Consider the following 14,198-nt stretch of genomic DNA (forward strand, 5'->3'; position numbering starts at 1 on the left):
ATCTGTGCAAACACTTAATAATACTCAACTTCGAATAAATATGTATCTAGATGGAGATTCTGGAGCACGTTCAAAGTCCGGTGTCAACGAGAGTCCGACTTTTAGGATTTTATGGGAAAAAGTTATAAAAAAAAATAGAACAAGCAGTCGTGTTTGATTTTTGAAATGCGAGTCTTTTTACACAAAATAAAATTATAGGAAATGCTTTCTCGAATTCGCGAACAATAACTAGTCTGTGTATATATTTTCGACAACTGATATTTGTGTATTCAGTTTCAATTTCCAACTTAAATGCTGATCGAGTTGCTGATCTATTCCAATTGACGTATTTTGTTCATAATGTTCTACGAAATAAATTCGTTTTATTATATATACTGTATTTAAATAAAAGCGAAGCTCTCTGAATATATTAATTGTTGTGCTGTTAATTTTTAAGTCGAAAATCAATAAAAAAAAAAAAGATACACAAAAAACCATTTTTTTTTATCTGGACGTTTATATGCAACGGCTGCGCCATCAAGTGGCCCATGAGACCGTTCCGTTTCCGACCGATGGGCGCTGCCGCATTACGCTCGGCACGTGTAACCGAACCGAACCGATCGTACGAATATTATGGAACTTAAAAATTTGTTACGCATTTCAGGTGAAAGATATAATATTGGTTTTAAAAGTAAAGAAAAACGATCCGATGGATCTACAAGGAGCATTTACAAACAACGATACTATCGTGATAGTATCGGGCTCAAATAAATATTAAAAAACCATTGAAACCTTTTAGGAACTTGTCCATTGTAAAAATTAGATGCCACCTGTCGATTTGCAGCCAATCCAAACATATCAAAACCGCAACGACTGTAGCTTGATACTATCATGATAGTCTCAAAACCATCGATATTAGAGGCTAGCAGTAAAATATACTATCGATAGTGCCCCCGAGGGTTTGACACCTCTATTGTAAACAAATTGAAAATGGAACTGGTAAAGCGCGCATTTCTGCGTGCAAGCAAAAACCACAGCACCCTCAGCTATGAGTTGATTGACCAGATATTATCACCGCTCTGCGAGCTCCATAAAGTTGACAAGCCGTCCAACAAGGAGGCACTAAAAGCCTTTGTCGGCGAAATCGACGCTAGTATTCGTGTTTTTGATCAGACGCTGGTCTTTATAAAGCATGCACTGAAGAACGAGGAGTATTTGGTGTACGCCAAGACAGATGCCACGCCGGACACCATAGCCAACACGGGTCTCGTCGCAGAGGAATGCCAATACTTTGCCAAGCTGCTGGACAAAATAGCTGGCGAAGAAAACTGCTGCATGGCCTGGAACGAGGCCTACAGTGACATCGTCGGCCTTGAAAAGCCGCTCAAGAAGATCCGTATGCAGGAGCTGCTCCAAAAGTGGTGCCAAATGGGCTACTTTCTGGAGGTGGAAGACAACATCTACCTGGGGCCACGGACACTTGTGGAACTTAGTTTCTATTTGCGCACCAATCACGCGGAAACCATCGAGACCTGCAAACTGTGCTCTAACCTGGTGCTATGGGAAATCAGGTGTGATTCCTGCAACATCCAGTATCATCGTGACTGCATACGCAAATTCTTGCAGAAACGCTCCAATTGCCCGTCCTGCAACGAACTGTGGAAAACGCCGTTGCGTGCGTCCATAGATGGGCGGCGATCGGTAACACCCCAGCCATAAATAATACAAATAAAACTAATATGAAACGAAAAGCAAATCCGACTACAGTTATTCTTCCGCAGCACTGCACAGACAAGAACCGTTGCACTTTGGCTGAGAGTGTACTCCGCAGTCTAACTGTAGTCCCGCTCTTTGAGAGGGGGCGAGACATAAAAATGGCGCGAGCATAATGCAATATGCAAGGCAGAAAGATTTAAATGTTCGTCGAGATGAGTGTGTGTGATAGTCCGAATAAATGTGCAAAAATGGACAAAAAGTCCGTAACACCATTCATAAAGGTTCGCCGCAAGACCTGGCAGCAGGAGGCCTACAATAAGGTGCAGCAATGTCGGAGAGCAGGCGCCAGATTCTCCCAACTAATGCGCAATTTGGTTTATTTTTAAGCAGAGCTACAAATGTTTAAGCAGCATGAATGAGCAGCAACAGGTCTCGTATTGCGGCGACCGCTTCATACCGAAGCGATTTGAGCGGGAGAATATTGATTTCAATCTGAAGTACGTAGGACGCAGGGAAGAGAGGGACATTCTGGAAACGGTGAGGATAATGTTGTTGGATGTTCTTCAAGGGGCTGACTGTAAACTGACTGATTCGTTGCACGCGTAGGGCATAACCCTAACCTCTAGCTATTGGCGTCAGAGCAGCTTCATTTCGACCATCAACAGCGCTTTTGACATCCAAGAGCGCCGCCTGCTGCAGTTCGGCAATCTGCAGGGATCCCGATCCCAGGTGAGCGGCATGGATAGCATTGATGCCGACTGGCCCTGTTTGCCGCGCAGCAGACCGACCGCCTTTCAGAATGCCACGCACGACATGTCTGGCATTTGCAGCCCCATCGATTATAATATGATGGACTGGGCCACAAACGATCTGGTGGCCATTTCCAGTGGCCAGGACGTAATGATATGGCGCAATCTGGACGAAAGTACCATGATATTCAGTGTGGAGTCACCCACATCGCTGAAATATTCGCCCGATGGCAAATACCTGGCCATCGGCTGCATGGATGGCACCTATCCAGTACTGGACCTATGGGCGGTCACATCTACGATGGAGTTCATTGTGTCGTATAGGAAATACTTCCTCAAGTCCATGGGCTTTATACGCTGCATTGAGTGGTCGCACGACGGCAACGAGTTGCTGTGTGGCACCCACTGTGGCATCATTGTGGTGCTCACCCGCCCCAAAATGACGTCGCATCAAATCCGAGAGCACAGACATCAGATATCCATGATCAAGTTCTCGCCCAATATGCGATACTTTGCATCGAGCGACACAGATGGCACCATCTTCATATTCGATGCGAGGCTGAAGAAGCGCCTCCTGAAATTGGGCTGCAGATCGAAGGCCGTGATCTTCGATTGGCATCCCTGGACGGGCATGGACTTGGCTGTGGGTAAGATCCACGAGTCCAATATCGGGTTAACCTTTAATATCCGGTACATTCGTTGCAGTGGAAAGATGTCCCGCCTCCATTTTCATCTTCAACATACCGCATCGGCAATTTGTGGCCTCGTACAAGCGCAAGGATGACAGGATCAACATCAAGACAGTCACATTCAGCAAGATCACAGGCGAGTTGCTGGTCAACATCATTAGGGGTGGTGGGTAATCTGCGGCTTTATCACGGCTATATATTCCTTATAATTCAAGCAACTCGCGATATCTGCAGATGAAATGGAATGTCTGGTGTGTGAAATTCTGGTTCTTGCCTCGTTGAATCGAGTGGTCGACTTGCTGGCCCATCAGGATCGCGGCACTCTGTTCCTGATGTGGAGTCCGGATGGAACAAACATAGCCACGGGCGGTCTTGATGACACCTTCTCGCTGTGGAACTTCTTTCCCACCCACAAGCGGGAGGCTGTACTGAAGCGGCAGGCCCAAGAGGCCAAGGAAAAGTGCAGTTCCTTGTGTCTGTTTAGAGGGATTCGGTGAAGCTAGATTATGTTAGATCTTAAAATGAATGTGTTAAGGCCACAAAGTGGTGCAACAATTTTGAACGCTAGCAATATTTTATGTGTAGTTTATTTCAGTGTTTAAACATATCTAACTGGCTGCCTGGCTAGCTCTTAGTTTTCATTATTTATTCAATTCATGTTGTTGCTTCCATTAAAATTCCATTAAATACCCTAATGCATTTACTCTACTGAAACAAGGCGAGGTCTCTGTTCCTCAATGATTAATTTACGGAAACTAAAACTTCACTGCTCCCGCGGGTTTATGTAAAAGGATATAGGTTATATATGATGGATGTGGTAAAATTACTGGGGCTCAGTGCTCGGCTCGCTTGCTATCGGTGTTGGCTGCGGATCGGATGGGCCTCCTGCTGAAACAGATAGTCCGCACAGGCTTCCGCTTCGAGGCGTCGTTGCTTGGTTTGGTAGGGTTTCACAATAAACCGATGGGCGGTATAAATGAGGACGGTGGACCCGATGCCGATGGCCATCAGACCCACGGTCGTGGTGGAGAACTTCTTGAGTCCGTTAATGAAACTCATCTGCAAGAAAAGATTACAATTAGTTAAAGATCGACATAGATAAGTCCAGAGTCATTCGAACTTTGTGGGATTTGTGACTGCTGTTGGAGCCTTCGGTTCACTGTCTGCTTTTTTTTCGTCTTTGAATTTCAATATCAGTGGCTGCCAAATGTATATGCCGCCTAGTACCCCAAGAGCTGTTACCACCATTAACTGAGGAATTGTCACACCACGAGGACGACGAATTTGCATTTCACGAGAGTAGAATTTTTATATTAAATGCAATGTTTTCAGCCAGGCCGGTTACATGAGCACAAAACAGCTGACACGCAGCACACGTTTCACAACACTGTCTATACAGCATTGCCAGCTGTACTCAATTAAAATGGCGATAAGTTATTTTCAATTCAAATATTAATTAAATGCCATTAATTGTTAAGTATTTAGTCATGTTGTTCCGCCTAGTTTGGGTATTCTCCACGGATATCAAACACTACTGCTAATGTATTTGGGAAAACAATATGCAAATGGCCGACATCGAATTCTTGGGGCAAAAGAGCAGAAATAAAGAGAAATGGGGAAAAAAAGACCTGGCCCATGTTCAGGAGACTGTGACGTGCGCTGCTGGCGTTTGGGACTCCCAAGAAAAACACAAACACGCGCGTGCAGCCACCGCGACGTCGACAGAAGCGAGCTCTGAAGCTGGTTTTTAAGCTTGACCGCTCAGACTCTTGAGTCAATCCAATTGGAATCGCGGCGCACAACGGTTATCGTTCGTCCGTCATTTCATTCCATTCCCTCGCTCTCGTTCTCTCCTTCTCAATCGCGCTTTTGTGCTCTGTGTGTCGTCGGTCGGTGGTGTAGTCTCTCCCAGTAGCAGCAGCAGCGCGCATCTATTTAACAGTTGGTTTGGTGTGGCCGAGAAAAGGAGAAGAATAGACACAAGAAAATCGTATCGATCGCATCGATTGGAGAACATTAACAACAATAATAATAATGATAAGCAAAAATCTGGCTTTGAGCAGATTGCTGGCAGGTCTTCTGCTGGTATTTGGAGCATCAGCGACGGCGAATGGCAACTCAATACCGACGATAACGACGCCCCAGGGCGTGTTTGAGACGCGGACGGACAAGGTGCCGATCGGACCGGTGGCACTGCCAGCCATGCCCGCGGGCTATGATGACATTGACACCTTTGTGCCATTCAGAAGCGACTCCCACGACCAGTTCTCGTGGCAGCTGCTGAAGACAGTGCTGCAGAACGAGACGCAAGCAAAGAATGTGATCATATCGCCGTTCTCCATCAAGCTGGTCCTGGCCCTGCTCTCGGAGGCAGCCGGCGCCGATACCCAGACGCAGCGAGAGCTGGCCAACACCCAGACGGACATCAGGTCGCAGAACAATGTGCGCGAGTTCTACCGCAAGACACTCAACTCGTTCAAGAAGGAGAACCAGCTGCACGACACACTCAGCGTGCGCACCAAGCTCTTCACCGACAGCTTCATTGAGACGCAGCAGAAGTTCACGGCCACGCTGAAGCACTTCTATGACAGTGACGTCGAGGCCTTGGACTTCAGCAACGCCCAGGCGGCGGCCGACGCCATCAACGGTTGGGCCAGCAACATCACACAGGGGCGGCTCAGCCAGCTGGTTAGCCCGGACAATGTGCGGAGCAGCGTGATGCTGCTCACCAATCTCATCTACTTCAATGGACTGTGGCGTCGGCAGTTTGCCAACACCTACCAGGGCGCCTTCTTCCGCAGCCAGAAGCCGGAGCAGACGCGCGTCGAGTACATGGAGCAGACGGACTTCTTCTACTACCACAACTCCGAGAAGCTGAAGGCGCAAATTCTCCGACTGCCCTACAAGGGAAAGAACTCCATGTTCGTGCTGCTGCCCCACGCACTCGAAGGCATCAACGAGCTGGTCCATACGCTGGAAAACGACGAGCTGAAGGGCGCCCAGTGGGCCATGGAGGAGGTCAAAGTGAAGGTAACGCTGCCCAAGTTCCATTTTGAATACCAGGAAAATTTCAAGGAGATTCTCAAGAGTCTGGGCGTGCGAGAGATCTTCGAGGATAGCGCCTCACTGCCAGGACTGACGCGTGGCGCCGATGTCGCCGGTAAGGTGAAGGTCTCCAATATCCTGCAAAAGGCCGGCATCAATGTTAACGAAAAGGGTACCGAGGCCTATGCAGCCACCGTTGTGGAGATCGAAAACAAATTCGGGGGCAGCACAACCATCGAGGAGTTCAATGTGAATCGTCCCTTTGTGTTCTTCATCGAGGAGGAGTCCACCGGGAATATAATGTTTGCCGGAAAGGTTCACAATCCCCAGGCTTAAGGCAAGCCCCTCGTTGCGGTGTTTAATCTTTAAATAAGCAAATAAACAACTAAGAATCGAAATACATAAATTTGCTCTTGACATGCTTTCACAATCCAATCCCAGTAATCGTGCGTGGCGGCAATTCCCCCAGCACCAGCACCATCGCCATTCCATACCCAACCCATACCCGATCCCCAGAGTCATTCCAATTCCGTTTGGTTCGCTGATAAAGCCAGAGGGGCACTGACGCTAATGTTTTCGTTTCGTTATACGAGTATATGACTCTATTTTGACGGCAGACAGGCATGCCTTCAACAATTGAAAGCAATCATCTGAAAGATAGATGCGAAATGCCTTTGCCTTACGCTTTGGGAATGTCCCATGTACGTAACGTTTAACGATCTCCTCTATTGGTAGATCAATTGGTAAAGTAAATGCTTATGCACAAACACGACTCATGACTCACGGGAACGATAAATTTTACCCAGGGGCTTAAGCTTACGCTTCGACGATAAGTTTGCTCAGCAAATTAAGAACTGTGCACAAATAGGGAAGCTCTTTTTAGATATTTTAAAGGATTTTAAATACATATTTCCATGATAAATCCTAAAGAGATTGGGTTTGATAAATCAATTACAAAATCAAACAAAATGGAATCATTGGAAACATCTTAAGACGCTTTCTTTGCCCTTCCTGCATGACATTTTCCAGCAAAACTTTCACATTATACGTTTAGCCGTCTGTGCATATACACAAGATTGATATAAATATATAAATAAATATAAAACGATACTAAACTTCAGTGATATCCCTGAAACGCGTTGCTCAGGCGGAGAGACACTCTGAATCAACAGAGTCTGGTGCGAGATCCACATGCATTTTGTAATGTGTGTAAGACACTTTATGTGGTGTGTAATGTTTGCAGCGAATCAGCAAAAAAAAACCAGTTTACAAACAATACTACGTGAAAGTGCACTTAATGATTATTTGCTCTGCTTTCGAGGGAACACAAATACTGCCCTGACTCAGACTCAGACTCAGACACGACACAAAGCCCCCCTTTGTGGGCAAATAAAGAGAGGCCACAACATAATGTTGTGTCCCGCACTTAGAACACTTATTTATCTATCACTTACCGACGCCATTCGGCAACGGCATGGCCATAGGCTGTTGGGCTTGCATCTGTGCTTTCTGGTTGTTCTGTTGGCGAATTGGCTGCGACTGCTGTTGCTGTTGCTGCTGCTGATAATATGGATTATTATTGTACTGTGTCGGAAAGTGGGACTGCTGCTGCTGCTGCGTTAGTTCAGCATTTTGGAAATTGGCAGCATCAGAAGCACGTCGAGGAAGCTGTCCGCCTCCCAAGATGGGCATTCCAGTTGGTGCCTGGGGAGTGTTGCCGTTGCCATTGCCATTGCCATTGCCATTGCCATTGACATTGCCAGAGATAAGTGCATGCAGCAATGCATTTGCCGAGGTATCCGGACGATTCTGACGCTGCTGCTGGCCACGAGATTGCTGCTGCTGCTGCTGCTGTGCCGGATTCTTGCCTGCAACGGCAGCAGCACCATTGATCAGCATGGAGGTCTGTTCCTCCATTTTACGCTTCATTACAGCATTTCTCATTATAAGATTGGCATGGGCCTGCAGATCCTCCTGCGACAGCTGCTGCGGCTGCTGTGGGAACTGCTGCTGTTGCTGTTGCTTCTGCTGCTGCTGCTGCTGTTGCTGTCTCGCGGCCAAACTCTGCTGGACAATGGTCAGGTGATGGAGATTTTGCAACTGGCTGGCAATCACCGTGCTCGAGAGCATGTCCAGCTGCTGCTGGTGCTGCTGTTGCTGCTGCTGTGTGTTGGTGAACTGCAGCACAGCCGTAATGGCCTCCCGATCTGTGTTGCAGAGACGCGGATTGGCCAACTGCACCAGCAAGCCATGCTTGGAAATTTCACCTAAAAACAAAAGCGGAACGATAGAAAATGAATTCAGATATGATTCGATTCCTGGCCATTTCTTAGTCCCTACCTTTGGTCAGGCGTAGCAACAGCAATTGGGTATCGGCGCGTCCGAGGATCGCCTTCAGCTGGAGGCCAGCCAGAAAGGCGGTCTGCTGCTGTTGCTGCTGGATGAGCATGTGCTGCTTCTGTTGCTGCTGCTGGTATGCCTGCTGCTGCATAATGAATGTGGAAATGGCATCGGTGGTGACCGGCTGCGGCGGTGGGGCTGCTTTTGATGCACTGAGCGAGCCAATTAGCTTTTGGAAATTATCAACTTGATTATTCTGATGCATGGACTCCCCAGCAGCAGCTGTAGCTGCAGCAACAGCAAGCGTTGGTGGTGAGTGAATTGCGTCGCCACTTGGCCTCCAATTGTTCCACCGATGGCATGTGGCCGGGCAGGGATTTGGGCTGCTCTTTGTGTGGATTCGGATTATGGGTCATGGCCTGCTTGAAGAATTCATTTAGCGACGACGATGAGCCATTTCTCTCACGTTCAAAGAATGACATGAACTTGGAATTGTTGCTGTCGCCAGTCGACGCGCCGGCTGCTGCTGCTGCTGCTGCATTGGCATTCCCTGCTGTGGCTGTGACTGGGGCTGGTGCTGTGTCTGTTGCTGTGCCTGTTGCTGTGGCTGCTGTTGGTTGATGTAATTGTTGTTCTCGTAACTCTGATTGAATTTATCAAACTGGAAAGAACGGCCGCCACCAGAACGCTTCTCCTCCTTGGTTGTCTGTGAATGCTGATGCTGATGCGGATGCTGATCAGCGCTCATCACCTTGTTCATGTTCTCCATGCTGTGATTGTTGTTGGTATCGTGCTTGGGCATGAATTTGTTGCGTGAAATGGCGGCATCCGGATGCGTCCACTTGTACTTGTTTTGATCCATCTGAAAAAATAGTAAATAGAAAGGAAATATTGAGATGGATGCAATTGGTGCATCCTTTACACTTTACCTTATGCTTTTGTCCATCCCTGTCCATCTCGGCATGGTGATGACCCTCCTTGAGCATCCTTTCCTCGTCCTCATCAAAGCCACACAACTCTATGGTGTCCAGCCTGGAGGTTGGGCCACAGCTGAACCATTCCGGCTCCTCGTTTTGGTTCCTGTAGCGGCGATGGTGACGCTCCTCCGTTTCGCGGGACTTGGGCTTGGACACAACCAGGAAACCGGACATCACCCGCTTCACATAGTTCTCATTGGCCCGACTCAGATCCTCGCTGGACTCGTTGGACATCATGGTCTCGTTATCCGAGCGATTGTTGGACATACCCATTACCGGGGTATTGGGTCGACCATTTGGCTGGCCCATCTTGGAGCTGCTTATTTCGCCGTTGTCGAAGAACTGCAACACCGTCATGTTGCCGCCGTTCTGATGCTTCAAGTTTCCCTCATCCAGATGGGGTTTCGTTTTATTGTACGGATGGTAGTCGGCACTGCTGTAGGGCCACTTTGTGGAATGGTTGAAACGGCCGCTGCCAATTCGTCTTTGATTGACAATGGCGGGATCCTGGCAGGAAAACCAAAAGGCAAATTTAATACGAAATATTTTCAAATTCAAATTTAAAATTCGATAAGCTTTCAGTGGAGGCAAAAATAAACAGTAATCGCCTGAGGCTCATCCCTAATTGCGCGCAAATATGCTCACGCACACTTGCACAAAAGTACAACTATTTCGTATCAGCACGGCCAGCTGTGAGCGGGGCGATGTGTGGGAGAGATAAAGCTAATAAAAACAGTTCCACCAACTGAGAGTGGGAGAGAGCAAAGAGGAGAGCGGAATAATAATGCGAAAAGGGAAAAGTGCGCTTCGCGAATCAAAAAAAAAACTCAACTTTGCCTGCTCCAAGCATGAACAAACCGCCACAGCCAGCGTAATCGTAACTCGGTCAGTTATTTGACATTGCGCGGTCTCGTAGGTAGACCACCTCAAATGCGGACCAGAGCAGAGCAGAACAGAACGGAATAGCGCAGAAGTAACTGTAAACAGTTTTCATAATCTGATTTGAGGCCGATACGAGTGCGACAGGTTCGACACGATGCAGTTTGTTGTCACTGGTAGGTACCAAAAACCACGTGCGAAAGGGACACTGAATGTTCTGTTCTGTTCTGTCATAGCCCAAGTCATAGTCCCGTTTCTTTTTGTTTCGCAGAACATCAGCATAGGCGCCTGAACCCCCTTACCGGCACATGGGTACTCGTGTGCCCCCATCGCACGCAACGTCCCTGGTCGGGACAGCAGGAGAAGGCGCAGCGGAACGAGCTTCCCGAATTTGATCCCACCAATCCCCTGTGTCCAGGCGTTACGCGACCCAACGGAATTGTAAATATCCTCTAAATCCTACTCAATAATGGTCTGTGTCTGACATGGCTGTGTACCCCTCTTCTAGCAAACGCCTGTCTACGAGAGCACCTACGTCTTTGAGAATGACTTTCCGGCCTTGGTGGAGCAGGTGCCGCCTCCACCCAGCAGCGATGATCCCCTGTTCCAGATAGCTCAAGCTCGGGGCAATTGTCGCGTAATGTGCTTCCATCCCAAGTCAAATCTCACCTTGCCCACGATGACTGCCGCGGAAATTGTCGTTGTTATCAACGAGTGAGTTATACCGGCGTTATACGGAGATAACACAATCCTAAATGCTAATTCCATTCCATAATTTTCCCCCCCCATCAGATGGATCAATCAATTCAACGAGCTGAGCTCCAAGTACGCCTGGGTGCAGATATTCGAGAACAAGGGGGCTGCCATGGGCTGCTCGAATCCCCATCCGCATTGCCAGATCTGGTCGTGCTCGTTTCTGCCCACAGAACCGCAGCTGAAGCAGGACCGACTGCGCGCCTACTATGCCACCAACGACAGACCCCTGTTGGCCGACTATGTGGAGCGAGAGCTGCAGCGGAAAGAGCGCATTGTCATCGAGAATCCAGACTGGCTGGTGGTGGTGCCCTTCTGGGCCACCTGGCCCTTTGAGACGATGCTCATCTCACGCAACAACAACAAGCGCATCAATGATCTGACCCTGAACCAACGCTACAATCTGGCCGTGACCATCAAGGAGCTGACGACCAAATACGACAATCTTTTCCAATGCTCGTTTCCCTATTCCATGGGCTGGCATGGTGCACCGACCGGACCCGAGCATGCCCACGCCTCGAGCGCCCACTGGACGCTACATGCCATCTACTATCCCCCGTTGCTGCGCTCGGCAACGGTACGGAAGTTCATGGTTGGGTTTGAGCTGCTGGCGATGGCTCAACGGGATCTCACACCCGAGCAGGCGGCCCAAAGGCTACGAGAAGTGAATGGAACGCGTCACTATCTGGAAAAATGATTGGCCACAGGCCCTTGTGCACTGCAGTCGGTAGTTAGAACCATTATATATCCAAATGTATTGTGCAACCAGCAAGGGAACAAAATCTCATAAAAGTAAATACATATTACAAAAAAAAAGTTACGATTGAAAATAAAAATGTTCTAGAAGAACGAAGAAAATAGAGAGAGAGCGATTGAACATGATAACAACGACCCCTGGAGGTCAGCGGCAATAGTAATCGTTATTAGATCAGATAAGCTGCGAATGAGTGTGAGTATGTGATTGAGGACTTTGTTATGTGCCTACATATAATATATTTTGAGCAAAGCTCTTAAAGCACTCCACTCATTCTGTCCAGATGTTTGTGAGGCAGAGAAGAGTCGGATTTCCGAGCCTATAAAGTACAACCGGGTCTATTTGCACACGCATCGTTTGGTTGCCGATTTATAGCTCCCCAAGCAACGAGCAATCTGCTAGATAGCCTTTGCTATCATGCTATTTATATGTACTATACTCTAATCTAATTGTAGAAGGGCGCTTTCACTCACCTGGAATTCCGTTTGCGGTTGCGGCGGCTGGCTTTGGATGATCGACTCGTCACTGATTAGCTGCGGCTTGTTCTTGTTCTTATAGAAGGCGGGCATGCACTCATTATTGTTGTTGTGGTTGTTATTGGTATGGTGAACGGATGTGGGATTCGAGCGAGACCTGAAGCGAGTGGAATCGGTGGCGGTGCGCCATAGGTTCATGCGCCGCAAGCGCGCCTCCAGCTCAATGTCGTCGCAGGTGGCAATACGGGGCATGACAAAGCTCTCCTTGGAACGATGCATGAGGGCATTCAACATTTCGCCGCGTATGTCCAGGAGGCTGGAACGCGTGTAGTGGGTTCGATGTAGCACCGGCGAGCGGCGAGCTGCTGCTTTTTGAGCCTTCATGTTTCCTGGTTTGCTGGCCACTAAGGCTGGAGTACGCTTGTGCTGCGCTGCAGGACGCTGCTCCAGCGAATGAGCTGCTTCCTTGTGGTGTTTCTTTGGCGAGTCATGGTCCAGGTCGCAGCTGACAGCCGTACACGACAGCATGCTCGTGGGCTGGGTATATGGTGTGGAAGCTCTAGCCGAGAGCACCTGCAATGTCAACCCCTCATCCTCGTGGTGTGGCTTGACAGCGGCATACAGCGGTATGGCCTCTCGGGAAATGGCCACTTGGGTCATGTTCTGCTTGGCAAGCAGACGATGCACCTTTATAATCCTCTCCAGCTGCGCAAAGATGGCCGGCTTCTTGTTCTGCGGATGCAGCATCACAGCCATGCATGGAGCCACGCATGAAGCGGCAGCTCTGGCATCCAGCATGTCCCAAGAGCATCTTGGCAACATTTCAATTGCCTCCCATTTAACTTGATCTATCTGGTGAGATGGCTACACAACAAAAATGAAGGATAAACAAATGTTATGAGTAAAATGAACAGAGAATAGGAGCCCCCAATCATGGTGGAGCTGTGTGTGTGTGTGTGCGCCGTGACAGGAATTCTATAAACAGTTTCATATTGCATTTGCATCGATGTGCACAATTTTTTTTACTGTAAATCTGCTGACACTCACTTCGATGGGTACCTTCTGAGGGCGCTTGTTGGTCTCTCTCTTGGTTATGGCCTCCTCCAGGGCATCCTTCAACTTTACGGCCGTGAGCTTCAGATAGCCCAAGCCGCTGGACAGAAAGGCATTCGAGGGCATTGGAGGCGGTGGCGGCGGGGCACAGGGATCTTCCCATTTCTCCGAATTGGCTTCGTCCTCTTCGTGGTCTAACGGCATCGGTGGAGGAGGTGCTGCTTTGGACGGCAGCGGCGCCTGCACTGGTGTTGGCGGAGGCGGTGGTGGCGGATAGACAAACATGTCCTTATCCTTCTCGGAGGGTGTGGCGACTTCCTCTAACGACGGCGAGTCCGTCTTTTCCAGCGCGGAGAGATGATGGCGAGCAGTTTTAGGCTTCTCGGGTCCTTCAGTCGAAATTTTCAGGGCGCCAGCGCCATCTTGGTTAGTCTCAGCCATTTGCATTGCACTTTACCTGCATAGTTTCTTGATTCAGTTCGAGTCTTTAGTACTACTAAGTTTATACTTACAAGAACGATAATTAATTGTATTTAAAAGTATTTAAAACACGCACTTTTCGGATTATATCAAGAATTCCTACTAAATATTGCAAAAAAAGAACGGAATCACGTTTAACACAAGATTTTTGTCCTAAGTTCCGTTATTTGGTATGATCAGTGTGACCGCGTATTTATTGATCAAATTTACCGTCTAACCCTCAGAAAAATACCATAATAATACAAAGTAGAGGTGCCATACTTGTCGTTGTTATGTATGTAGCAAATGTCTAGTTGCCGTGTAGTTAC

At 48.2% G+C, this 14,198-nt stretch overlaps 6 protein-coding genes across 6 annotated transcripts; 4 read left to right on the forward strand and 2 right to left on the reverse strand.

The window, feature by feature from the left end:
- Positions 1-937: 937 nt before the first annotated feature.
- On the forward strand, positions 938-1,730 carry LOC111071990 (non-structural maintenance of chromosomes element 1 homolog). The gene has a single exon (XM_022363561.2). It carries the CDS (start codon positions 970-972, stop codon positions 1,696-1,698), a length of 729 nt encoding a protein of 242 aa, XP_022219253.1. The 5' UTR covers positions 938-969; the 3' UTR covers positions 1,699-1,730.
- A 109-nt stretch (positions 1,731-1,839) lies between these two features.
- LOC111071984 (protein cortex) lies at positions 1,840-3,828 on the forward strand. The gene is made up of 5 exons (XM_022363556.2): positions 1,840-2,015; positions 2,086-2,232; positions 2,302-3,091; positions 3,150-3,299; positions 3,368-3,828. Exons 1-5 carry the CDS (start codon positions 1,896-1,898, stop codon positions 3,628-3,630), a joined length of 1,470 nt encoding a protein of 489 aa, XP_022219248.2. The 5' UTR covers positions 1,840-1,895; the 3' UTR covers positions 3,631-3,828.
- Positions 3,689-4,518, reverse strand: LOC111071991. Its single transcript, XM_022363562.2, has 2 exons — positions 4,254-4,518; positions 3,689-4,192 (listed from the first exon to the last, which is right to left on the reverse strand). The coding sequence occupies exon 2, from the start codon at positions 4,190-4,192 to the stop codon at positions 3,986-3,988; it is 207 nt and encodes a 68-aa protein (XP_022219254.1). The 5' UTR covers positions 4,254-4,518; the 3' UTR covers positions 3,689-3,985.
- Positions 4,104-14,070, reverse strand: LOC111071980 (protein cup). The gene is made up of 9 exons (XM_041592284.1): positions 13,923-14,070; positions 13,405-13,867; positions 12,355-13,221; positions 9,448-10,002; positions 9,085-9,380; positions 8,824-9,016; positions 8,519-8,786; positions 7,633-8,445; positions 4,104-4,192 (listed from the first exon to the last, which is right to left on the reverse strand). Exons 2-9 carry the CDS (start codon positions 13,855-13,857, stop codon positions 4,179-4,181), a joined length of 3,459 nt encoding a protein of 1,152 aa, XP_041448218.1. The 5' UTR covers positions 13,858-13,867; positions 13,923-14,070; the 3' UTR covers positions 4,104-4,178.
- Positions 4,901-6,570, forward strand: LOC111071986 (serine protease inhibitor 27A). Its single transcript, XM_022363558.2, has one exon. The coding sequence runs from the start codon at positions 5,168-5,170 to the stop codon at positions 6,512-6,514; it is 1,347 nt and encodes a 448-aa protein (XP_022219250.1). The 5' UTR covers positions 4,901-5,167; the 3' UTR covers positions 6,515-6,570.
- Positions 10,371-11,989, forward strand: LOC111071989 (probable galactose-1-phosphate uridylyltransferase). The gene is made up of 4 exons (XM_022363560.2): positions 10,371-10,550; positions 10,646-10,815; positions 10,883-11,088; positions 11,167-11,989. The coding sequence occupies exons 1-4, from the start codon at positions 10,532-10,534 to the stop codon at positions 11,822-11,824; spliced, it is 1,053 nt and encodes a 350-aa protein (XP_022219252.2). The 5' UTR covers positions 10,371-10,531; the 3' UTR covers positions 11,825-11,989.
- Positions 14,071-14,198: the final 128 nt, after the last annotated feature.

The sequence above is a fragment of the Drosophila obscura genome, unplaced genomic scaffold, assembly GCF_018151105.1.
Source record: "Drosophila obscura isolate BZ-5 IFL unplaced genomic scaffold, ASM1815110v1 contig_179, whole genome shotgun sequence".
Classification (NCBI taxonomy): Eukaryota; Metazoa; Arthropoda; class Insecta; order Diptera; family Drosophilidae; genus Drosophila; species Drosophila obscura.